We start from the raw sequence: 26,758 nt of genomic DNA, 5'->3' as shown, positions 1-26,758 counted from the left end.
AGCAGTGGGTGGAGGGAATGGCACAGCATTGGCCCGAGAGCAGTGGGTGGAGGGAATGGCACGGCATTGGCCCGAGAGCAGTGGGTGGAGGGAATGGCACGGCATTGGCCCGAGAGCAGTGGGTGGAGGGAATGGCAGGGCACTGGCCCGAGAGCAGTGGGTGGAGGGAATGGCACAGCACTGGCCCGAGAGCAGTGGGTGGAGGGAATGGCACAGCATTGGCCCGAGAGCAGTGGGTGGAGGGAATGGCACAGCACTGGCCCGAGAGCAGTGGGTGGAGGGAATGGCACAACATTGGCCCAAGAGCAGTGGGTGGAGGGAATGGCACGGCATTGGCCCGAGAGCAGTGGGTGGAGGGAATGGCACGGCATTGGCCCGAGAGCAGTGGGTGGAGGGAATGGCACGGCATTGGCTCGAGAGCAGTGGGTGGAGGGAATGGCACGGCATTGGCCCGAGAGCAGTGGGTGGAGGGAATGGCACGGCATTGGCCCGAGAGCAGTGGGTGGAGGGAATGGCACAGCATTGGCCCGAGAGCAGTGGGTGGAGGGAATGGCAGGGCACTGGCCCGAGAGCAGTGGGTGGAGGGAATGGCAGGGCACTGGCCCGAGAGCAGTGGGTGGAGGGAATACACGGCATTGGCCCGAGAGCAGTGGGTGGAGGGAATGGCAGGGCGCTGGCCCGAGAGCAGTGGGTGGAGGGAATGGCACAGCATTGACCCGAGAGCAGTGGGTGGAGGGAATGGCACAGCATTGGCCCGAGAGCAGTGGGTGGAGGGAATGGCACAGCATTGGCCCGAGAGCAGTGGGTGGAGGGAATGGCACGGCATTGGCCCGAGAGCAGTGGGTGGAGGGAATGGCACGGCATTGGCCCGAGAGCAGTGGGTGGAGGGAATGGCAGGGCACTGGCCCGAGAGCAGTGGGTGGAGGGAATGGCACAGCACTGGCCCGAGAGCAGTGGGTGGAGGGAATGGCACAGCATTGGCCCGAGAGCAGTGGGTGGAGGGAATGGCACGGCATTGGCCCGAGAGCAGTGGGTGGAGGGAATGGCACGGCATTGGCCCGAGAGCAGTGGGTGGAGGGAATGGCGCAGCATTGGCCCGAGAGCAGTGGGTGGAGGGAATGGCACGGCACTGGCCCGAGAGCAGTGGGTGGAGGGAATGGCACAGCATTGGCCCGAGAGCAGTGGGTGGAGCGAATGGCAGGGCATTGGCCCGAGAGCAGTGGTTGGAGGGAATGGCACGGCATTGGCCCGAGAGCAGTGGGTGGAGGGAATGGCACAGCATTGGCCCGAGAGCAGTGGGTGGAGGGAATGGCACGGCATTGGCTCGAGAGCAGTGGGTGGAGGGAATGGCACGGCATTGGCCCGAGAGCAGTGGGTGGAGGGAATGGCACGGCATTGGCCCGAGAGCAGTGGGTGGAGGGAATGGCACGGCATTGGCCCGAGAGCAGTGGGTGGAGGGAATGGCACGGCATTGGCCCGAGAGCAGTGGGTGGAGGGAATGGCACGGCATTGGCCCGAGAGCAGTGGGTGGAGGGAATGGCACGGCATTGGCCCGAGAGCAGTGGGTGGAGGGAATGGCACGGCATTGGCCCGAGAGCAGTGGGTGGAGGGAATGGCACGGCATTGGCCCGAGAGCAGTGGGTGGAGGGAATGGCACGGCATTGGCCCGAGAGCAGTGGGTGGAGGGAATGGCAGGGCACTGGCCCGAGAGCAGTGGGTGGAGGGAATGGCAGGGCACTGGCCCGAGAGCAGTGGGTGGAGGGAATACACGGCATTGGCCCGAGAGCAGTGGGTGGAGGGAATGGCAGGGCACTGGCCCGAGAGCAGTGGGTGGAGGGAATGGCACAGCATTGACCCGAGAGCAGTGGGTGGAGGGAATGGCACAGCATTGGCCCGAGAGCAGTGGGTGGAGGGAATGGCACGGCACTGGCCCGAGAGCAGTGGGTGGAGGGAATGGCAGGGCACTGGCCCGAGAGCAGTGGGTGGAGGGAATGGCACGGCATTGGCCCGAGAGCAGTGGGTGGAGGGAATGGCAGGGCACTGGCCCGAGAGCAGTGGGTGGAGGGAATGGCACGGCATTGGCCCGAGAGCAGTGGGTGGAGGGAATGGCACGGCATTGGCCCGAGAGCAGTGGGTGGAGGGAATGGCGCAGCATTGGCCCGAGAGCAGTGGGTGGAGGGAATGGCACAGCATTGGCCCAAGAGCAGTGGGTGGAGGGAATGGCACGGCATTGGCCCGAGAGCAGTGGGTGGAGGGAATGGCACGGCATTGGCCCGAGAGCAGTGGGTGGAGGGAATGGCACAGCATTGGCCCGAGAGCAGTGGGTGGAGGGAATGGCACGGCATTGGCTCGAGAGCAGTGGGTGGAGGGAATGGCACGGCATTGGCCCGAGAGCAGTGGGTGGAGGGAATGGCACGGCATTGGCCCGAGAGCAGTGGGTGGAGGGAATGGCACAGCATTGGCCCGAGAGCAGTGGGTGGAGGGAATGGCAGGGCACTGGCCCGAGAGCAGTGGGTGGAGGGAATGGCAGGGCACTGGCCCGAGAGCAGTGGGTGGAGGGAATACACGGCATTGGCCCGAGAGCAGTGGGTGGAGGGAATGGCAGGGCGCTGGGCCGAGAGCAGTGGGTGGAGGGAATGGCACAGCATTGACCCGAGAGCAGTGGGTGGAGGGAATGGCACAGCATTGGCCCGAGAGCAGTGGGTGGAGGGAATGGCACAGCATTGGCCCGAGAGCAGTGGGTGGAGGGAATGGCACGGCATTGGCCCGAGAGCAGTGGGTGGAGGGAATGGCACGGCATTGGCCCGAGAGCAGTGGGTGGAGGGAATGGCAGGGCACTGGCCCGAGAGCAGTGGGTGGAGGGAATGGCACAGCACTGGCCCGAGAGCAGTGGGTGGAGGGAATGGCACAGCATTGGCCCGAGAGCAGTGGGTGGAGGGAATGGCACGGCATTGGCCCGAGAGCAGTGGGTGGAGGGAATGGCACGGCATTGGCCCGAGAGCAGTGGGTGGAGGGAATGGCGCAGCATTGGCCCGAGAGCAGTGGGTGGAGGGAATGGCACGGCACTGGCCCGAGAGCAGTGGGTGGAGGGAATGGCACAGCATTGGCCCGAGAGCAGTGGGTGGAGCGAATGGCAGGGCATTGGCCCGAGAGCAGTGGTTGGAGGGAATGGCACGGCATTGGCCCGAGAGCAGTGGGTGGAGGGAATGGCACAGCATTGGCCCGAGAGCAGTGGGTGGAGGGAATGGCACGGCATTGGCTCGAGAGCAGTGGGTGGAGGGAATGGCACGGCATTGGCCCGAGAGCAGTGGGTGGAGGGAATGGCACGGCATTGGCCCGAGAGCAGTGGGTGGAGGGAATGGCACGGCATTGGCCCGAGAGCAGTGGGTGGAGGGAATGGCACGGCATTGGCCCGAGAGCAGTGGGTGGAGGGAATGGCACGGCATTGGCCCGAGAGCAGTGGGTGGAGGGAATGGCACGGCATTGGCCCGAGAGCAGTGGGTGGAGGGAATGGCACGGCATTGGCCCGAGAGCAGTGGGTGGAGGGAATGGCACGGCATTGGCCCGAGAGCAGTGGGTGGAGGGAATGGCACGGCATTGGCCCGAGAGCAGTGGGTGGAGGGAATGGCAGGGCACTGGCCCGAGAGCAGTGGGTGGAGGGAATGGCAGGGCACTGGCCCGAGAGCAGTGGGTGGAGGGAATACACGGCATTGGCCCGAGAGCAGTGGGTGGAGGGAATGGCAGGGCACTGGCCCGAGAGCAGTGGGTGGAGGGAATGGCACAGCATTGACCCGAGAGCAGTGGGTGGAGGGAATGGCACAGCATTGGCCCGAGAGCAGTGGGTGGAGGGAATGGCACGGCACTGGCCCGAGAGCAGTGGGTGGAGGGAATGGCAGGGCACTGGCCCGAGAGCAGTGGGTGGAGGGAATGGCACGGCATTGGCCCGAGAGCAGTGGGTGGAGGGAATGGCAGGGCACTGGCCCGAGAGCAGTGGGTGGAGGGAATGGCACGGCATTGGCCCGAGAGCAGTGGGTGGAGGGAATGGCACAGCACTGGCCCGAGAGCAGTGGGTGGAGGGAATGGCAGGGCACTGGCCCGAGAGCAGTGGGTGGAGGGAATGGCACGGCATTGGCCCGAGAGCAGTGGGTGGAGGGAATGGCACGGCACTGGCCCGAGAGCAGTGGGTGGAGGGAATGGCGGGGCACTGGCCCGAGAGCAGTGGGTGGAGGGAATGGCACGGCATTGGCCCGAGAGCAGTGGGTGGAGGGAATGGCACGGCACTGGCCCGAGAGCAGTGGGTGGAGGGAATGGCAGCACTATTTTGAGATTTTATGTAACAGTGAATTTGATGTTCCTGGATATGTATCTCTGTGTCTCTCTTTGCCTATGATTGCTGAACTATATTAAATGAGCAAGACTAACGATCCATAGAAATATTTTTCCCAACGATCAATGAGCATGTCGAATTGAATCCCAACAAAAATAGTTGATGCTGTGTCAATTAATTCCTTCAAAAAAGACAATGAAAATTTGATTGAGAATGGGATTGAAGGTTATAGGAATATATGTAGACTGAACTAATAATGTATTCCACAAAATGGTTCCTATACTGCTGTGGCTGGTGGAGGGGGAAGGGCTGAATTCTGGAGATGTGGGGATGGATAAATATTCTGGAGTTTTGCCTGGTTATCTTTGGGCATCAGGAACTATCTTTTATAGAACATTTTTAGAGGAGATTCATTAAGTGGAGTAGAGTCTATTACATCATTGGTTATTCAATTGTGTGAAAGGAATGGGCTTAATGAGCCAAATGACCATTTCTGGTTCCATGCTTTCCTACGTTCTTATGTGCATGTGTGCAGCCATTGGTCGAGGACAGGATTGAGCTTGACTTACCACCTTCAATAGAGGAATGGAGAAAATTCTGGGGGAGAAGTAGAAAACATCAAACCAAGGATATTTATGAGAGGAAAAAAAATTACCTAACCACTGCACTATGAGATACTGCTGATATATCAAATATTGAGAAGAACCAAGGAATACTTGGATTGTAATAAGTGGGAGAGAAAGAGCCAACAACTCATTTATATTGGGACACTACCTACTACAATTTTCAATTTGCAAATTAGTTGTGTTGATAAAGAACTAATTTTAAATTGTTGATATATAAGACCGGCTTGGATCAGAAAATAGTCAAATTTGGATCGGCTGTACTTATACATGCTACATCAGTCTTTCCATTAATAATGTTATGAAACAGGGAATCAATATCACTATTCCTGGAGTACAACCCAAAAGATTCTTAACTTTCCAGATAGCTTGTTCCTATTGGCCATAATTAGTACACTGCATTTACTGCATCCCAGTTTAATTTTTTGAGTGGCTTTTTGGGGTATACTTAACTTCATATAACTTCAATCCCGACAGATAACCTCATTTTGTTACATGGGTAAGGTTCTTCTGCTGAAATGTTAACTATTCCAGATACCACCTTGTGCTATTTCTAGTCATTAATTACAGGCATTTACCCCCTTTGATAACAGGATAATCAGTGATATATTCTACATAGGTTTGCAGACCTATGAATCTCATTTTAATCTGTTTCCCATTTCATAGTATTGTCCAATAGTCATATTGATATATGCAAGGAAATATCATACATAAGACTGCATAAAGCTGAACACACCAGAATATTTCAATGTCATCATATATTGTCTTCTCACTGACCTATGGCATTTTTGTTGTTTAATATACCATGACTACAACTTAATGCCTTAGATGCTTACCCTGTCTGAGTGACCAGTTGCCGTTGCTAGCAGTTTCCCTTTTTTCCAATCCCAGATGCAGGCTGTATTTTTGGCATCCAGTCCCACAGAGGCCAAGCGCTGTGAGAAAATAAGATCAATTATTTCATAATTTAAATAAACAATGGGCTGGATTTTCATGGGGAAGAAGCATTTGGGGCAGGGGTGGGGGGGGGCTCCGATGCGGGCAGGAAACGCGGGAGAATGGGTTTCCCGCAGGCCCTGCCAACTTTAACGGCAGGGCCTGATGGCATCTGAAGCCTCTGTTTTCCACCCGCTGCCAGCCAGATGGAGAGGCTGGCTGGCTTTGGGCGGGTGGGCCACACAGATGAGGGAGGGAGGGATCAGGTGGGGGCCGGTGCCCTTCTCTGGTGCCGGACTCCGGAGGATGGGGGGGAGGGAAGAAGAGAAGATCAGGGATGTCGTGGGACCGGGGTGGTGGTGGGGGAGCAGAGGGAAGAGAAGATCGGGGATGTCGTGGGACAGTGGGGGGGGAGGAGGAGATCGTGGCCGAACTCAAGATCATCGGTCGGGGGGCGAAGGACAGATCACATTGGGGCTGACCACCAGAGGATCGTGGCCGGCCTCAAGATCATTGGTGGGGGTGGGGGGCGGAGAGGAATAACCACAGCAAATGACAAACATCCCCAAAAATGTTTTATTCATTATGGGGATGTGGGCGTCATTGGCAAGGCCAGCATTATTGCCCATCCCTAATTGCCCTTGAGAAGGTGGTGGTGAGCTGCCATTTCAGAGGGCAGTTAAGAATCAACCACTTGATGTGGGTCTGGAGTCACATATAGGCCAGACCGGGTAAGGATGGCAGATTTCCTTCCCTAAAGGACATTAGCGAACCAGATGGGTTTTTATGACAATCCAGTAGTTTCATAGTCACCATTACTGATGCTATATATTTTTTTAATTCCAGATTTATTTAATTGCATTTAAATTCCCCAGCTGCCGTGGTGGGATTTGAACTCTTGTCTCTGGATCATTAGTCCAGGCCTCTGGATTACTAGTCCAGTAACGTAACAACTATGCTACCGTACCCCAAATCAAAGAGTCTAAAATGGACAATGACAAACCATACTTTTAACAGAGAATTGATAATAATGACTGTAAAGGCAATGTTGAAGAAAAACTCTGAAAATTACAAGACCTTTTTAAGAACTTGTAAAAATTAGTTATTTATCCCACCAATTAATAATTCACAGAAGAACCATGAAAAATAGTAAGTTTGCCAAAAACAATTTCCTGTCTGGATGGCTACTGATGATGGGAGAAAAAGAATTTAGGAGGATATGTCAAATGAAGTCATGTGTTCAATGTGCAACTGGGGAGATCATGTGACTTGGCAAGCTATGACAAATGATAGTCTCAGCAGAACAGTGTCCCATGATTGTTTTTCCACTTGGATGATTCCCATTCAACTGTGTGCAGCAGATGAATGATCAAGAAAAAATGGCAAAATTATCTTGATGTTATTGTGCACTTGCATCAGATAATGGTACCTAACATTTGCCAATGTCTACAGTTTGCAAATTCTTGGTTGGTTTGCTTGAAATGCGTATGCATCAGTAACTAGCCTAAAAGCTAAAGAACAATATTATTATTTTAACAACTAGGTACAGAATCCAGGTTACAAACTGCCCAGATTTGCTAAATCCCTGCAATTTTTATACACATACCTGTCCATCATAATCAAAAGCCAAGCAAGCAACTCCATGTGTGTGAATGTCTTTCAGAATAGAAACCATCTGTACATTGTAAGTATCCCAAATGCAAATATAAGGCTCCTTCCCAACTTGACCTGTTGCAACCAGACTTCTTTCTGGATGTAAAGCAAGGCTGCAAAGGAAAGAGTACAAATCATTTTGTATTTGTTATTTCATTATATTTGAATGTGAATGTTTTTCTTATAAGCCAAGACCTAAAGAAGTAATTCAGCCTAGATTTCCTACAACAGCAAGTTGTATTGTATTTTCCTTCTGAGCGGTCTATTTTATACAATGAAATGGGATTACAGCAGCGTATTATTCTAATGCATAACCCACCTATTAATCAGATAATTTTCACTCATCGGGGGAGAAATTCGGTGGGGCCGCAAACGGGGCGGCAAGCTCGCCTGGGCGCCGGAATTAGCGCAGCGATTGGAGCAGTTGCGACCGCCGGAAATTCAGCTTGAACGCCCCAAGAGGGACACGGGGTGAGGCTCGAGGCGCTCCGCGTCCCTCTTAGGGCGCTGAAACTGAATATCGCAGCGCAACGTGCCACAGCGCCACACGCTGTGGCACGGCGCGCTGCGGTACTGCAGGCCTTCCTCCCATTCTTAAGGGGGAGGGGCCTGCACCAGCGCGATCGGAGATCGCAAGTGCCGGCAAAAGAGCCCGGCACCGAGGAGAAGTGCCAGGCTCTTGGAAAACAGCCGGGGATGAAGGTGCTGGCAGGTGGCCGCTGAAAAAAACGACCGCCCCGCACCTCCACCTTAACTTGCGCCACTGCCGCCACAGGAAGGTCCCGTGAACCGGGCACGATTTGCGAACGGCGCTACAGAGGCGGGCACTACCAAATATCGAGATCGGGGCGGTAGCGGGGCGTTGCGCACACCAATGACGTCATCGGTGGCGGCGCAGCACAACAGGCTAACGCCGCCATTAGCGTCCCAGCTAAATATCGTGGGAGGCGTGGCCAGTGGTGCTAAAGCCACTGAGTGCCCTCTTTAGGCGCTAACTGGTGGCGCAGCCCACCGAATTTCTAGGCCATCATCTTTAGGTGTAGTATTCCTCATCCTTAAATAAATAGTTGTCCTCCACATACTATAAATCATGTCATTCCACCAGCAATCTGGCTCTTGAGCACATTTGTGTCCTTTTTCTGTCCTCTGCCCATGTACTGTTTTTCCATGCTATTTTATTCAAAAAAGGTGTTATCCAACAGCTTTAGTTAAAAATCTAGTTCACCCATTCTTTTCTTTTTGTAGGGAGATATAAAAATGATCTCAAATATGACGAGGCTGGTTACATTTATACTTGTCTTCAAGTTCTGTGTTCAAGAGTCAAGTTAAATAACGTTGGCCCAGAAATTCGGGTCTCCACGGGTGAGTATGCACGGGGTACTCACCCGTAGGCCTAATGGAAGTGCCGGTTTCCTGCATGCACTGCGCATGCGTGGGAAACCGGCACTTCCGTTCCCCTGAAAGCAGGGGTTCAGAGGTCGAACGCATGCGCGGGGGAGGCTGCGCGTGCGCATCGAACTTCGGGTTTTTTTTCAGGTTTTCCCGGGAAGGTAAACCTGCAGAAGTTAGAAATATAAAAAGCAGGTGTAAGGCCTGCTTTTTACAAGGTAAGTGGTGAATTAATTAAAATTAAAACATTTTTCCAACAGGTTTATTATTTTTAAATACTTTAAAGCATGGTAAGTTTATTTTTAGCCCCGTTAGAAAATTTTAAAAAAAAATTCAAAAATTTAAATTATTGTTTAAAATAGTTATTTCATGTAATTTATAGTTTAGTTTAAAAATGTGATTTAAAAAAAATTATTTGAAGATTTAGTGATGTTTTGTAAGAAGGGGCTCGTATTATTTCTAAGTTTGACAGCACTTCCTGTCAGACTTATGAATGGAGCATTCCCTGCTCCGATTGGCTCCCCATGGACCACGTGATCCCAGGTGACACATCGAACTAACTGCGCCCCTGGGATACGCAAGCACTGCGCGCCGGCAGCTGGACCAGGCCCCGGATCGGAATTCCACGGGGGCCCACAGTTCAACGGCCGGCGCGCAAGGCAAGTGCAGGTCGGGGGCTTGCACCCGCGGGAAGTCCCCGATCCGAATTTCTGGGCCAACATGTTTTGATCTGCACTATCTATTCCTCACAGCAAAATCCTGGATCATGTCTCTTCTTAATCTTTCATCCAATGAAAAAACACTCCGTTTTGGAGTCGCTATGAATATTCATGTCAAATATTAGTACACCTAAATCTTTTCAAATTTATTGCAAACCATCATGTTCCACACAAATTTAATCAATATTTGATGATCACACTATTTGTGAATTTCCTTAAAGATATTTCATTAAGATGGGCTCTTAGCAGCCATTTACAACACTTTTGTCCAATTTTCTCCCTTGCTTTCCTGAATATTCCTGGAGTACAATTCCATGGGTGGCAGGCACAGTTCAGTAGTGGCCATTCTCCATGTGTGAGCCCAGATAGTGAATATCGGCGAGTTTTCAACTATGGAGTAGATTATAGCGGAGCCCAGTCCTTCCTTATGCAACATCACCATGTACACCCAGTTTCCTCCAAGAATCAGTAACAACAACATATCATGATCAGACATATAAACCCTGACCAATTTTTCTCCTCCCTATCCCAGGAGCACTAAAGTCCAATTGTAGTACACACACAGCTGCAACATCCAAGATTAGCTATCGGGGAACAAATTGGGGATCAAACCTGGGACTTTTTGGCCTGTGCAGCTTTTATACCACAGGCTACTGGGGCACTAACTAACTGCAATACTTTGTATTTCTATTAGTGGATTTTCAGATCATTCCTAGCGAGTCGGAGGTCATGCTGTTGCAAGCGGGGTATTGGTGTGTGGAGGTAGGGGTGGGGTGCACATCATCAATGAAAAGATTTGAAAATAAGTTTGTAAGAATTAAGCTCATATATAATGAAGGAAGTGTTATTTAATTGGTTCCTAGAAAATAAATAAAAAATAGTTGTTTTCTTACCAACTGCAGCTATATAGATTCCACAGCTGTATAAATAAATCTATTGGTTGAACAGTTGTGTTGAATTCCATGCATGTGTGCATGTGTGTGTGTGTTCTCATCAACATTTATTTCAAAAATAATCCTGAAGTTCCTCCTCCAGTTTGTCTTGAAATCATTTGGAAAAACAAACTGATGATTGCTATTAGAGCCTGAGGAAAACCAAGCATTGATTTATTGCAGAGATTACTTGAGGAAATCACACTGATGCATGGTGGAAAATTATACAGAATGCTTATGGTCAGACTGTTGCACACAGACAATTGAAGGCACAGGGTGCTGTTATTAACTCTCCAAGTGACAGAGAGGTAGTTGAGATGAATATCAGAGGTATTTCACAGAGGTACTAAGGGCCCGTAATTTGCAGTCAGCGGTGAAGCAAAGGTGCTCGCCGCTGGACCCGAAGAAAGCTGCCCAGAGATCTAGCGATCTGTCATGAGAAATTTTTCTTTTTCAATGTGCAATTCATTGTAGCACTGTGTAATGGGGATTCCAGCGAAGAGCTGCAGTGACGTCAACAAGCAGTCTACGCAGCCGATCGCATTGAAGAATTTGCACAGACAGCAAGCCAGGAAATGAGAAGCTCCTTTTATCCCCACTTTTTAAAAATGTTAGAGAGCACAAAATAAAGATTGAGAATTTCACATGGGTATAGGTGGAAGCTGAAATACCATGAACAAACTTTTTAATTTTTTTTTACATTTTTAAAAATTGTAATTTTTATCACAATGGAGAAATTTGACACTCCACAAATATAAAAACTAGTTTATCAGGGCCATAATGTTTGTTTAGCAATCAATACGCTGTTAAAAAGCACAGTTACACCTATTCCAACAAGGCTTAACATTTAATGGAGTTTTTAACAGCGATATTAGCGCAGAAAAGCCCAAGTTTACATCAGTTTCACTGATTACCAGCTAATGGGGGGGGGGAGGAGGAAGGAGGAGGAGGGGTCAACAGCGCAGCCAATGTAAGAGCAGTGAGTGACTGACCGCAACTTCAGGTTTTTCGCATCTAGATGCACATACGCTAAATCCTGAAGTTGTGCTCAGTTTCCGAGGGGTAATGACAGCGAACGCCGACAGTTCACTGTCACTACCAAACACAAAATCCAGGCCAATGGGCAGAATTTTCTGGGGTCCGTGCGGGCACCATCGGAGGTAGGTCGGTGGGAAATTTGCAATAAGCTGTAGCGGGTCGGGAACCCGCCGTCATTCGCCCCCACGCACCTTTCCCTCGGTGTGGCAGCGACCCAAATGGCAGAGGTGGGCAACCTACTTCAAATCATTATCACCTTGTTGTCAGATTATTAAACACCTTTTTCAGCCTACCTTTCAAATTTCCCTGGCTGCCCATGTGATTCACGCAGCTCGGGAACCACGTCTGTCAGCCTGAGGCGGGAGATGTGTGGCCATTGCTCCAGCTGATTAGATGGCAGCATGAAATGTACTATAAAAGCTCCCACCTCACAGCTGATCACTTTCCTCAAGCAGAAGCTGTTGCTGACTGCATTCCCAGCACAGATTTAGCTTTCTACAGGCTGCAAATGTTTGCAGCAAAGTCGCCATCCAATCTTACCTCATTGATAGAACCTATTACACCATTGATAGATTGCTTCTCTCATCTCCCATCAGCATGGGTGCCGTTTATACTGCCTCATTTTGGTCCTCAGAATCGGACCATAATGAGCCCCAACACCAGCAGCACCAACACCACCACCACCACCCTTCTCTTAAACCACCTGATGCTGCACAGGGCAGAGGGCATCAGCACATGGCTGTGCCATGCCGGAGGCAGTACCCCCAACACAGGGTATACAGGCAGAGGTTGAGCTTCCTCAACATGACTGAGCAGCAGTCCCAAAGGAGGCTCAGGCTATTGCACCAGGTCATCGCAGACATTTGCACATTGCTTGAGTAAGACCTGCAGCACAGAGGAGTGGGCGGACATGCCTTACCAGTGGCTGTCAAAGTCACCAACACGCTCAACTTCTTCACCTCAGGCTCCTTCCAGGGGTCTGCAGCAGACATTTGCAGCATCTCGCAGTCAGCCGCCCGCAGATGCATCACACAGGTCACCGATGCCCTGTTTGACAAGTCAGCCAATTATATCAAATTTGCCATTGATGAAGCCAGTGTTACTGAGCGGGTGCTCGGCTTTCCCACTCTGGCTGGCTTCCTACGAGTGCAGGGCGTCATCGACTGCACATATGTGACCATCAGGGCACCTCATCATAACCCAGAAGTCTCTGTCAACCTCAAGGGCTTCCACTCCCTCAATATGCAGCTGGTCTGCAACCATAGGAAGATCATCATGCATGTGTTGTATGCCAAATTCCCTGGCAGTTGCCATGATTCTTTTGTCCTTCACCAGTCCATCCTCCCTCAGCTCTTCACTCCTCCAAACAGACTTTCTGGCTGGCTGCTTGGAGACAAGGGATCAAGGGTGTCATGAGCCACTGAAGACGTGGCTCTTGACACTCTTGAGGAGGCCAAGTACTGTGGCCCAGGAGAGATATAATGAAATACATTTCCACCAAACATGTCATAGAACAGACAATAGGCATGCTTCAGATGCATTGACAGATCTGGAGGAGCCCTTCAGTATGCACTAGCCAGGGTCTCCAGAATCGTCATGCTCTGCTGTGCCCTGCTCAACAGAGCGCAGCAGCGAGGATTAGCACTGCATGAGGAGCAAGGTACTGAGCGCATAGCCTCTTCAGAGGAGGGGGACCATCAGCTGGAAGACGAGGAGAAGCAGGAGCTGGAGGAACCTGCTCCCCAGATCCCACCAGCACCCAAGCACATTGCTGCCCGGGAGGCCAGAGATGGCCTCACCATGGCCAGATTTACTTAACTTTATGCATACACCCATATGGCTGCCCCATGCCAGGTTGGCACCACCTCACAGCAACACCATAAAGGATCCCTACAATGACCAAGCCATTCCTTTCAGACTGAGCACCAATGCTGGAGGTACTGTTATGTCTCACCATTCAGTGCAACTCACGAAGCCACTTCCAAAGGTGCACACAAATTTGTCCAAGACCGGAAAGTGGTGAAAATAAAGATTTTTATGATTAACATCACATTAACGGAAACTTGACATTAACATTGAATTAAACACCCAAGTGGCTACCCTTGTGAATCTACTTGTGTGCCATCTTTCTCTTATGCGTGCTTCTACGAGGTGCTACCCGTGGCTTCAGCAGAGGTAGAGGCAGCCTGCTCACTTCCCTGCTGCAACTGCTTAGACACTCTTGGCGGACATCCTCTGTGTTTTGGAGCCTCTGATGGCCCTGCCAATGTCTGCTCCTCCTGCGACTGTGCAGGGCAGACTCGGCCATCGCGATCAGAGGAGGCATCTGGGGCTCTGACTAAGGGGGTGGCAACGGGGAAGAAGTGTAAATGCTTTGAGAGGAGCCCACACTTCCATGTGCCCTCTCACCATCATATGGGCCACCCACACTTCATTGCTAGCAAGGAGCTGGAGAGCACCATGCTGCACATCAGTGGGGCCATGAGAACCCACTTCTATGCTGACATCCCTCCAAGACAAGAGGTCTATGTGTCTCTGCCATCTATTCTCCATAGAGACCAAGTGCTCCTGTGTGTGGCGCATTAGCTGCTCCATGTAGGTGGTCATTCTATCGCTGGAAGAGCCGACAGTCGCCATCACCTGCGACGCGGTGGTGCTCATCTTGGAGATGGACTCCTCCATTCTCTGAACATTTGCGGACATCGCGGTCACAAAACCTGTCAGAGCCCTCTGCACTTCTTCCTGCACCTCCAGGATCATCCTCTTTCTGGATGGCCCCCAAGGATCAGCTTCTGCACGCAGCTGAGCAGAGCTGGGTGTGTCCTGCGCCCTCCAGCAAGGAGTCTCCACTACTGTCCCTGTCTCCACCATCTCCTCTTGCTCACTTGTGACAGGCCAGGTGACAACACTACTCTATCTCGCGTGGGACCCACTGAGGTCTGCGCTGGTGCTGGGTGTGCTTATGTCTGGTGATGCTGTGCCCTCAGAGGCTGGAGGCTCCTCTGAGGAGTCATCTTCCTCTTCCTCCTGGACAGTTGGGGTGGGGGGGGGGGGCTCTTGATGGACCTGTGGGAGAGTAAAGAGATGAGTTAGATATGCCATATGAAAAATGGGTATAGATACCATTATGCACATGATGATCATTCAGTGGCTGATGACATCAGTCACTATATGAGTGACTGATGTATGCCATGTAGCTGTATGCCATGTAGCTGTATGATATGTAATCCTATCACCAGGTTACTCAGATGTCCCCACCTCCAGCTGCTCGGCCACTCCCAATACTTCTAAGGCAGCCTACTCTGCTGTTGTGAGGGTGGCATGGTAAATGATAGAGGCCCATCTCCTGTTCTCTCCCTCTTATTGTGCACTCTCTTTTCCTGCAAGGAGGCAAAGAAGAGAAATTTGAGTGAGACCGATGGAATGAGTGTAACAAATGGATGGGTTACATCTTTAGAGGGAGATTATGATGGAGTGGGGTGGCAATGCGAAGTGGCCTCCTTGCGTGTCGTTAGTTGGTATGATTGCACTAGGATGAGGGCGATTGTGAGGGGTGGCTAGTAAGACGGGGATATGACAATGTAGAGAGAGAGGGATGGGTGGACGTGCAAGTTATGTTGGTGTGAGTACAGATGTGCAAAAGTAGGGTTGGGAAGGCAGAGTGATGGGGATGTGATGACAGGCACAGCAGGATGAAGTTGAGTGTGGCTTTGTACTCACCTTTCCTGATCTAATGTTGGGGGGGGTTTAAACTAACTTGGCAGGGGGATGGGATACAGAGTGGAGCTATAGTAGGGGGTGATTTACAGCCAAATACGGAGGAAAAAACAAGTCAGCTGGGAAGGCAGAGCAAATATGTGAAGGCAAAAGGGAATATGGCAAGGCTGGAAGGCATTTATTTTAATGCAAGGAGTCTTGCAAATAAGGTAGATGAACTGAAGTTGTTGTTGAACACATGGGAGTACGATATTGTTGCTATCACGGAGACATGGTTGAGGGAGGGTCAGGACTGGCAGCTCAATATTCCGGGGTATAGAATCTTCAGGCGAGACAGGGGGGGGTGTAAAAGGGGAGGGGATGTTGCAATATTAATTAAGGAGTCAATTACTGCTGTAAGGAGGGATGATATATTAGCGGGTTCCTCTAATGAGGCCATATGGGTAGAACTTAAAAACAAAAAGGGGGCAAGCACTTTGCTGGGAGTGTACTATAGGCCCCCAAACAGTCAGGGGGAGATAGAGGAACAGATATGTAGGCAAATCTCAGAGAAGTGCGAAAATAATAGGGTAATAATAGTGGGGGATTTCAACTTCCCCAATATTAATTGGGATAGTCAGAGTGTGAAAGGCTTAGAGGGTGCAGAATTCTTAAAGTGCATCCAGGAGAGCTTTTTGAGCCAACATGTAGAAAGTCCTACAAGAGAGGGGGCGGTACTGGACCTAATTCTAGGGAATGTAGCTGGGCAAGTGGTGGAAGTGTCAGTAGGAGAGCATTTTGGCGACAGTGACCATAATTCGGTGAGATTTAAGGTGGTCATGGAAAAAGACAAAGACGGCCCGGAAATAAGGGTTCTAAATTGGGGGAAGGCCGATTTTAATATGATAAGGCAGGATCTGGCCAAAGTGGACTGGGAGCAGCTACTTATAGGAAAATCCACATCAAAGCAGTGGGAGACTTTCAGAAGGGAAATAGAGAGAGTACAACGCCAACATGTTCCCGTAAAGGTCAAGGGTGGGACCAACAAGCAAAGGGAACCTTGGATGACAAGGGATATACAAAAATGCATTAGGAAAAAAAGGGGGGCTTTTGGCAGTTACAAAAGACTAAAGACGGAGGAAGCCCTAGAGGAGTATAAAAAGTGCAGGGGCATACTTAAAAAAGAAATTAGGAGAGCGAGGAGGGGCCATGAAATAACACTGGCGAGCAAAATAAAGGAAAATCCTAAGATGTTTTATAAGTATATTAAGGGCAAGAGGATAACCAGGGAAAGGGTAGGGCCCATTAGGGACCAAAGTGGCAATCTGTGTGTAGAGCCAGATGATGTAGGCAGGGTTTTAAATGAATTTTTTGCATCTGTGTTCACTATGGAGAAAGACGATGTAGACATAGAAATCGGGCAAGGGGACTGTGATATACTTGAACATATTAGCATCGAGAGGGAGGAGGTACTAGCGGTTTTAGCAGGCCAAAAAGTGGATAAATCCCCAGGCCCGGACGAGATGTATCCCAGGCTGCTGAGTGAGGCAAAGGAGGAGATTGCAGGGGCTCTGACACAAATTTTCAGAACCTCTCTGGCCACAGGGGATGTACCAGAGGACTGGAGAACAGCTAACGTAGTACCATTATTCAAGAAGGGTAGCAGGGATAAACCAGGGAATTACAGGCCAGTGAGCCTAACATCTGTGGTAGGGAAATTATTGGAAAAAATTCTGAGGGACAAAATTAGTCTCCACTTGGAGAGGCAAGGATTAATCGGGGATAGTCAGCATGGCTTTGTCAAGGGTAAATCATGTCTGACCAATCTGATTGAATTTTTCGAGGGGGTGACTAGGTGTGTGGATGAGGGAAATGCTGTGGATGTGGTATACATGGACTTCAGTAAGGCTTTTGACAAAGTCCCGCATAGGAGACTGGTCAAGAAGGTAAGAGCCCATGGGATCCAGGGTGCCTTGGCGCGTTGGATCCTAAACTGGCTGAGTGGCAGGAGGCAGAGGGTGATGGTCGAAGGTTGCTTTTGTGACTGGAAGCCTGTGTCCAGTGGGGTACCTCAGGGATCGGTGCTGGGTCCCTTGCTGTTTGTGATCTACATAAATGATTTGGATGAGAATGTAAAAGGTATGATCAGTAAGTTCGCAGATGACACGAAAATTGGTGGGGTGGTAAATTGCGAGGAGGAAAGCCTCAGGCTACAGGACGATATAAACGGGTTGGTCAGATGGGCGGAAAAGTGGCAAATGGAATTTAACCCTGAAAAGTGCGAGGTGATGCATTTTGGACGGACAAATAAGGCAAGGGAATACACAATGAGTGGTAGGACCCTAGGAAGTACAGAGGGTCAGAGGGACCTTGGTGTACATGTACATAGATCCCTGAAGGCAGCGGAACAGGTAGATAAGGTGGTTAAAAAGGCATATGGGATACTTGCCTTCATTAGCCGAGGCATAGAATATAAGAGCAGGGAGGTTATGATGGAGCTGTACAAAACGCTGGTAAGGCCACAGCTGGAGTACTGTGTGCAGTTCTGGTCGCCTCATTATAGGAAGGATGTGATTGCTTTGGAGAGGGTGCAGAGAAGATTCACCAGGATGTTACCTGGGATGGAGCGCCTCAGCTATGAAGAAAGACTAAACAGGCTGGGGTTGTTTTCCTTGGAGCAGAGAAGGCTGAGGGGGGACCTGATTGAGGTGTACAAAATGATGAGGGGCATAGATAGGGTAGATAAAGAGGAACTTTTCCCCTTAGTAGGGGGGTCAATAACAAGGGGGCATAGATTCAAGGTAAGGGGCAGGAAGTTTAGAGGGGATTTGAGGAGGAACTTTTCACCCAGAGGGTGGTTGGAGTCTGGAACTCACTGCCTGAAAGGGTGGTAGAGGCAGGAACCCTCACAACATTCAAGAAGCATTTGGATGAGCACTTGAAATGCCATTGCATACAAGGCTATGGACCAAATGCTGGAAAATGGGATGAGATTGGACAGGGCTTGATGGACGTCGCAGACACGATGGGCCGAAGGGCCTCTTTCTGTGCTGTAAAACTCTATGACTCTAAAACTCTATGACTCTATGATTGAAACGTTTGCGGCACTGCACCTAGGTCCTCCTGAACGCATCCCTGCTGTTCACCTCCTCTACAATTTGGAGCCAGGCTCTTTTGGTCTCCTGGGGAGGTCTCTTCCGTCTATTCGAGGGGAAAAGGACCTCCCTGCGTGCTCTGACTCCCTCCACAAGCATATGGAGGGGGTCGTCGGAGAACTTGGGTGTAGCCCTCTGCCTCTGTGCAGTCATGTCTCCAAGTGTTTGGAGCAATCAAAGCCTCCACTGCAGTGACTGCACACTCCCAGATGAACCTTCAAATGCAGTATGCCCATGTCTCCTTTAAATACCCCGGATGACATCATCAGACTTGCACCATTTAATAGGGCCGGGTAACGTGCAGGGCTGGCTTAATTAGCACAAAGTCGATTTCTGCAGCGGAATAGAAGCAAGAACGGGGTCGCGACCCGCCACGGCGACTGCCCGCACCGGACCTGCCCAGGTACAGAAAATTCCAGCCAATGTTAGTAAAGGTATTCAAAGACAAAACAGGCAATTTTACAGATGAGTTTAATGCCTTGTGAAATATCAATTTTTAAATATTTTTATTGTTACAAATTTGATGTTTTACATTTTGGGTTGGCTGGAGAAAAATATTTAGTTACACTATTAGTTCTGTTTCTGATTCAGCAATGTCAGAAAAAATGGATCCATTACACAACTAGGGATGGAAGCTGGGCTGACAGCTCATTATAAAAATACAGCCATATCTGCCTAATGTTATACTCTGTTGGACCAGACAAAATTATAACATTACATGTACTATAATAATGAGGGAACTTTCCTTATAAACACTGACAGAAATTTTTGAAGGCATTTAAAATCTCAAGGATTAAAAAAAAATTCTCATATTTTACTTTGATTTCACCCTAAGGATTTTTTTTCGAAAAAAATCAATCAGTTTTGGACTGTTATACCTTCTAAATTGAATCACAGGCAATTACTTCTTTAATTTTGCCAGACCAGCCAACATATTTGAGTCAAACAAGTCACTAGATGAGTTTTCAACATAAAATGTGAGAGCATTTTGAGACAGGCTGCTGGAGTCGGAAGGTCAGGAGCAACATTAGCAATCTTCAAAATGTTTGCTACCCTCACTAATTTCATTTTTTAATTCCAACTGGATCGATGGAGGTTCGGTGATCAAAGAGTCATCAACTGCGAAAAAGACAGACTGAGGAACATCAGCAGGGATCAGACCTACTTGCTGAAGTCACTCCCAAATGCTCTGCAACTTAGCTTCAATTTTACTTTACATCTAAACTTGTGGCAACTTTGAGAGAATCTGATAAGAGGTTCTAATAAAAGGTTCGAGGGCAAGAGGATTGATAAGAGGTTATATGGAGACACAAGGGAAGCTGGGATTGTTCTCCTTAGAGCACAGAAGGTTAAGAGAAGGTTTAATAAAGGTGTTCATAATTATGAAGGGTTTTGATCAAAGATAGTAAATAAGGAGTGACTGTTTCCACTGGCAGGAGGATCAGTAACCAGAGGACAAAGATTTAAGATAATTGGCAAAATAACCAGAGGGGAGATGAGGAGCAATTTTTTATGCAACGAGTTGTTATGATTTGGAATTCACTGCCTGAAAGGGTGGTGGAAGCAGATTCAACAGTAACTTTCAAAATGGAATTGGATATATACTGGAAAAGAAAACATTTTCAGTACTATGGGGAAAGAGCAGAGGAGTGGGACTAATGGTATAGCTCTTTCAAAGAGTGGCACAGGCAGAATGGACCGAATGGCCTCCTTCTGTGCTGTAAGATTCGTTGATTCTAATATTACAGCTAAAACTTTATGCTCTCATTTTGTGAATTGAATACAATCAGGTTCAAATTGCAGCTTGGGATCTGAATTTGAATGTTGGTCTTCTAAACGGATACGCAGGGGTCTACTATCACAAAGGAGGACACAAATAACCTCCCAGAGATGTCGGGGAACATAGGCTCTAATGAGAGGGAGGAACTGAATGAAATCAGTATTTGTAGGGAAATGGTGTTAGGGAAATTGATGGGATTGAAGGCCGATAAATCCCCAGGGCCTGATAATCGACATCCTAGGGTACTTAAGGAAGTGGCCCTAGAAATAGTAGATGCATTACTGGTCATCTTCCAAAATTCGATAGACTCTGGAACAGTTCCCATGGATTGGAGGGTAGCTAATGTAACCCCACTATTCAAAAAAGGCGGTAGAGAGAAAACGGGGAATTATAGACCGGTAAGCCTGACATTGGTAGTGGGGAAAATGCTAGAGTCCATTATAAAAGATGTAATAGCAGAGCACTTGGAAAACAGTGACAGGATCAGACAAAGTCAACATGGATTAACAAAAGGTAAATCGGGCTTGACTAATCTACTGGAACTTTTTGAGGATGTAACTGGTAGAATAGATAAGGGAGAACCAGTGGATGTGGTGTATTTGGACTTTCAGAAGGCTTTCGATAAGGTCCCGCATAAGAGATTAGAGTGTAAAGTTAAAGCACAAGGGATTGGGGGCAAGGTACTGACTTGGATAGAGAACTGGTTGGCAGACAGGAAGCAAACAGTTGGAATAAACGGGTCTTTTTCCAAGTGGCAGGCAGTGACTCTGCTAATAAACTCTGCTAATAAACTTTAAAGCCTGCACATGTCAATGCATGTTTAGGTTTATGTTTATGTTACAAGCCAAATGTATGTTAAATGTCTTAATCAAAATGTACACTCTCGGGAGCCGCAAGCTTACATTTCGTTGTACTGCACTTGTGCACTAACAATGACAATAAAGTTGATTATTATTATTATTATTATTAATGGGGTACCGCAGGGATCGGTGTTAGGACCCCAGCTGTTCACAATATATATTAATGAGCTAGACGAGGGAACTAGGTGTAATATCTCCAAGTTTGCAGTTGACACAAAGCTGGGTGGGCGTGTGTGCTGTGAGGAGGATGCCGAGAAACTCCAGTATGATTTGGACAGGTTGGGTGATTGGTCAAATGCATGGCCGATGCAGTATAATACGAGGTTATCCACTTTGGTGGCAAAAACAGGAAGGCAGATTATTATCTGAACGGCAATAGATTTGGAGAAGGGGAAGTGCAACGAGACCTGGATGTCCTTGTGCACCAGTCGCTGAAGGTAAGCATGCAGGTGCAGCAGGCGGTTAAGGCGGCAAATGGTATGTTGGCCTTCGTAGCGAGAGGGTTTGAGTACAGGAACAAGGATGTCTTGCTGCAGTTGTACAGGGCCTTGGTGAGACCACATCTTGACTATTGTGTGCAGTTTTGGTCGCCTTATCTGAGGATGTTCTTGCCATGGAGGGAGTGCAGCGAAGATTCACCAGACTGATACCTGGGATGGCAGGAATGACGTATGAGGAGAGATTGGGTCGATTGGGCTTATACTCGCTGGAGTTTAGAAGAATGAGACGGGATCTCATCGAAACTTATAAAATTCTAACAGGGCTAGACAGACTAGATGCAGGAAGGATGTTCCCGATTGCGGGGGAGTCCAGAACCAGGGTTCACAGTCTAAAGATAAGGGGTAAGCCATTTAGGACAGAGATGAGGAGGAATTTCTTCACCCAGAGAGTGGTGAACCTGTGGAATTCTCTACCACAGAAGGCAGTAGAGGCCAATTCATTAAATATATTCAAGAAGGAATTAGATATATTTCTTAAGGCTAAAGGGATCAAGGGATATGGGGAGAAGGCAGAGACAGGGTACTGAATTTGGATGATCAGCCATGATCTCATTGAATGGCGGAGCAGGCTCGAGGGGCCGAATGGCCTACTCCTGCTCCTATCTTCTATGTTTCTATGTTTACTGCTCCAGCTGTCGCCACAATTTCACAATAAATTAGGGTTATGAGCAAATAGTCTTTAGGGGGTTGAAATTCCTCTGTCAACAACTTAACGGCAGGGCCTCATTTAAATGAAACTTCCCAAAGTCCCACCAGACACCCAGCTAAATTCACTACCTGCGCAGGCAGGAGTATGAGTTTGGCTGCGGGGACCCGTGGATATGGTTCCTTGTAGTCAGTGGGAGGAGTTCCAGGGCAATCGCAGTGCACAGTTGGGAGGGCTTGTGTTTGCCTCATGGTACGTGACCAGGGAGGACTGGGGATTTCCTCACAGGGCACAATTGAGGAGACTAGGGCTGAGGAGCCCAAAGATTCCTTGAGGGGCCTGGGGGGCAAGCACTCCTGCTCCTCCTGGCTCACAAGGAGTTCAAAGAGGACATTTTTGAAATTTACTATGGCCAGTCAGCCCCTCTTGCCAAGGTTCTGCAGGACTTCCCTTGGCGTGCCGTTGTCATTAGTGCTGCAACGTAATATTATCGGGCCACGAATTTTGCATCTTAAGTAGGTCCCTGTCTGCCTTCATCATTAGCCTCATTGATGGCCTGAATCGCCGCCGTTACTATTACGGTGGCCAGGAATACGGTGGGCTAGAGGCAGGATTTAGATTTAAGACTTTAACTCCTCATCTGACCCTTTCTCGCCTGTCGTGCGGGGGTGGGGGATGTTAAAATCAAGGTCCATAAGTATGGCTTTTGTTGAAAGTGAAAAAATTAATTCATATTGGTACCGAGTGGTGGTCTTCTGAGGTTGTGATCTAAGTAACATTGTTGAGGCAGACTGTAGAGAACTTAGCTCTGCATCTGATTGCTATACTTGCCTTCAGAATACTTAATTTATCATTGCCTGATGAAAGTGGCAATAGGTGTTCCATTCCCTAACATCAACATCTTTCACCTTAATGAATACAAAAAAAAATCCCCTCCTGCCAAAACGAATGAAGATGACCACCGCAGCTATTAGGTCACCATGTTAAAAATACCACACTGGTTCTATTTTTCTCCTCATAAATTAGGCCAGCAGCTGACAGTTGCATTCATCTGATTTATGGCTGAAGGTTTTTAGCATCAATATTAAATGTCCAGATCATGGAGTAGAAATTGATTATGGCCTGTTTTTGGGCACATAATCAGCATGCACCTTAAATGGGAGGCCCAAGGCCAGCCCAAAATTGGGCCTCAGACCTAATTTACATTATGTGGGTGAGCTGCCAGCGCCTGTTGTGCTTTCACAGGCAGCTTGCCCATTTTAAGTAGACAAAGTTTGTCTCACTTGCCTCACCAGGAGTTAAATCCCAGGAGGGGGATGTGGAACAGCAATGGGGAGGAGCCGATCACAAAATCTGGTGTTGGGGGAGCACTCCTGCTCCTACTGGCTCTAGAGCAAAGTTTTTTTTTAAACTTATTAGAATTCTCAGCAGAGCAAACTCCACTAGTTGAAATTCAGTTTAGCAAAGGGGCCTAAAACAAGCGTTACGTAAATGAGGGGTCTAACGCCTGTTTTAGGCAACTCTCAGGGTAATGAGGCCTGAGAGTTAAAGTGGCTCAACGACATCGCTATCATGGGCACTTCCTACCTGCCTGCCCCGCCCCCGCACGTTGCACTCAAACCCCGAGTTAAAATCAGGGCTTAAGTGTCAATCAAGGCTAGACTCTGAACTCACAATCTAATAAACTGGGAGCCCAATCCATCAGCCTAAATTACTTAAACAGAAGATTTATTCTCTTTGTAATATCATAGCTGTGGACGCAAAGAGGCTGCAGAGAGATATAGACAGGTTGACTGAGTGGGCAAGAACATGGCAAATTGAATACAATGTGGGGAAGTGTGAAGTTATCCACTTTGGTCGGAAAAAGAAAAGAGCAGAATATTTTTTGAATGGTGAGAGACTGAGAAATGTTTGCACTCAGAGGGACCTGGGTGTCCTTGTACATGAATCACAGAAAGTTAAACATGCAGGTACAGCAAGCAATTAGGAAAGCAAATGGTATGTTAGCTTTTGTTACAAAGATATTAGAGTATAAGAGTAAAGAAGTCTTACTACAATTATACAGGGCATTGGTGAGGCCACACCTGGAGCACTGTGTACAATTCTGGTCTCCTTACCAAAGGAAATATATACTTGCCTTAGAAGGAGTGCAACAAAGGTTCACTAGACTGGTTCCTGGGATGAGGGGCTTGTCCTATGAGGAGCGATTGAGTAGACTAGGCCTATATTCCCTAGTGTTTAGAAGAATGAGAGGTGATCTAATTGAAACATGTAAAATTCTTAAGGGGCTTGACAGGGTTAATGCTGAGAAAATGTTTCCCCTGGTTGTGGAATCTAGAACACTGGGTCACAGTTTCAGAATAAGGGGTCGGCCATTTAGGACTGAGATGAAGAGGAATTTCTTTACTCAAAGGGTTGTGAATCTTTGGAATTCTCTACCTCAGAGAGCTGTGGATGCTCAGTTGTTGAGAATATTCAAGACAGAGGTCGATACATTTTGGGGAATTAAGGGATATGGGATAGTGCGGGTAGATTGAATTGAGGTAGTAGATCAGCCATAATCTAATTGAATGGCAGAGCAGACTCGAAGGGCCAAATGGTCTACTCCAGCTCCTATTTCTTATGTTATTATGTAAATTTCTCAACAGGCTGAAATGAGATGAAGTTTTATATCTGATTGGCAGTAGTTCAGTGACGTTTCCCCAGAGTGTGGAGTCCGTAACAATGATGCTCATGTATCTGTTACAATTTTGCATTTGCCGTACATACCTTATCAGGTTCACTGGCGTCAATCACACCCATAAGTCCAAACACTTAATTTACAGGAGTTGATTCACACTATCTTATATGTACTTGTATGATAATGGGAAGCAGGATACAATAATGGAACCCCCTTGTGACCTGAACCAGATATCCATGTCTTTTACACAGAAATTTCTTCAATCTCTCTGAAGGCAGACCAAGTTACCAAAAAACAAAAGTGGCAGTCAGAGAAATCAACGGTTTAAATCAAACATGGCCACAGTAAATAATAATTCTAATAGTTCTAAGAGCGTTAAAAAAACAAGCCTGAAGACTTTGGCAAAGTGCGCCTGGGCGCTGGAATTTGCGCCGCGATCGCCGCATTAGCGATCGCCGCAAATTCACTTGAAGTGCCCCTAGAGGGAGACGGGGCGCGGCTCGAGGCGCTCCGCGTCCCTCGTAGGGCGCTGAAAGTGAATTTCACAGCGCTACATGCCGCAGCGCCACACGCTGCGGCACGTCACACTGCGGTACTGCAGGCCTTCCTCCCACTGTTAAGGGGGAGGGGCCTGCAGCAGCGCGAACCCCGATCGCGAGTGCCGGCAAAAGAGCCCGGCACCAAGGAGAAGTGCCGGGCTCTCGGGAAACAGCCGGCAATGCCGCGGGGGGGGGGGGGGGCCAGGAGGCCGGGGACGGAGGTGCTGGCAGGCGGCCGCCAAAAAAGCGGCCGCCCCGCACCTCCACCTTAACTTGCGCCTCTGCCGGCGCAGCAAGGCCCCGTGAACCGGGTGCGGGTAGCGAATGGCGCTACAGCGGCGTTCTCTACCAAATATCGTGATCGGGGCGCGAATGGGGTGCTGCGCATACCGATGACGTCATCGGTGGCGGTGCAGCGCAAAAGGCTAACGCCACCATTAGCGCCCCTGCTGAATATCGCGGGAGGCGCAGCCAGTGGCGCTACAGCCACTGACTGCCTCTTTAGGTGCTAACAGGTGGCGCTACTCACCCAATTTCTCCCCCTTTGTGTCTTAATGCGAGGAGCATTCGGAATAAGGTGGATGAATTAGCTGCGCAAATAGAGATAAACGAATATGATTTGATTGGGGTTACGGAAACATGGCTCCAGGGTGGCCAAGGCTGGGAACTCAACATCCAGGGGTATTCAATATTCAGGAAAGATGGGCAAAAAGGAAAGGGAGGTGGGGTAGCATTGCTGGTTAAAGAGGGGATTAACACAATTGTAAGGAAGGATATTAGCTCTGATGATGTGGAATCTGTATGGGTAGAACTGAGAAATACCAAGGGGCAGAAAACGTTAGTGGGAGTGGTATATAGACCTCCAAACAGTAATGCGGAGGCTGGGGATGGCATTAAAAGGGAAATTAGAGAAGCGTGCAATAAGGGCACAGCAGTCATCATGGATGACTTTAATCTACATATAGATTGGGCTAACCAAATTAGTAACAATACTGTGGAGGAGGAATTCCTTGAGTGTTTACGGGATGGTTTCCTGGACCAATATGTCGAGGAACCAACCAGACATCAGACCATCTTAGACTGGGTATTATGTAACGAGAAAGGATTAATTAGCAATCTTGTTGTACGAGGCCCCTTGGGTTGGAGCGATAATAATATGATCGAATTCTTCATTAAGATGGAGAATGAAGTAGTTGACTCAGAGACTAGGGTCCTCAATTTAAATAAAGGAAACTATGATGGTCTGAGGCGCTAGTTGGGTAGGATTGACTGGGGAATGTTACTT

At 48.8% G+C, this 26,758-nt stretch overlaps 1 protein-coding gene across 7 annotated transcripts in view; it reads right to left on the bottom strand.

The window, feature by feature from the left end:
* eml6 (EMAP like 6) overlaps positions 1-26,758 on the bottom strand; it is an 844,856-nt gene that overhangs the window by 613,709 nt on the left and 204,389 nt on the right. For 6 of the 7 annotated variants that reach the window (XM_085981352.1, XM_085981349.1, XM_085981353.1 and 3 more), the window contains exons 3-4: positions 7,493-7,652; positions 5,787-5,885 (exon numbers count right to left, since the gene is read on the bottom strand). In XM_085981352.1, the coding sequence (XP_085837478.1) occupies positions 5,787-5,885; positions 7,493-7,652 (259 nt within the window). Of the gene's footprint in view, positions 1-5,786; positions 5,886-7,492; positions 7,653-10,540; positions 10,754-26,758 lie in introns of those variants that run through there. The other variant, XM_085981350.1, reaches the window with a different exon arrangement.

Source organism: Somniosus microcephalus, chromosome 3 (genome assembly GCF_052327205.1).
Source record: "Somniosus microcephalus isolate GS21.2 chromosome 3, FLI_Smic_1.0, whole genome shotgun sequence".
Taxonomy (NCBI): domain Eukaryota; kingdom Metazoa; phylum Chordata; class Chondrichthyes; order Squaliformes; family Somniosidae; genus Somniosus; species Somniosus microcephalus.
Note: the sequence above shows the minus strand (reverse complement) of the source record. Positions and strands in the feature narration are given on the sequence as shown.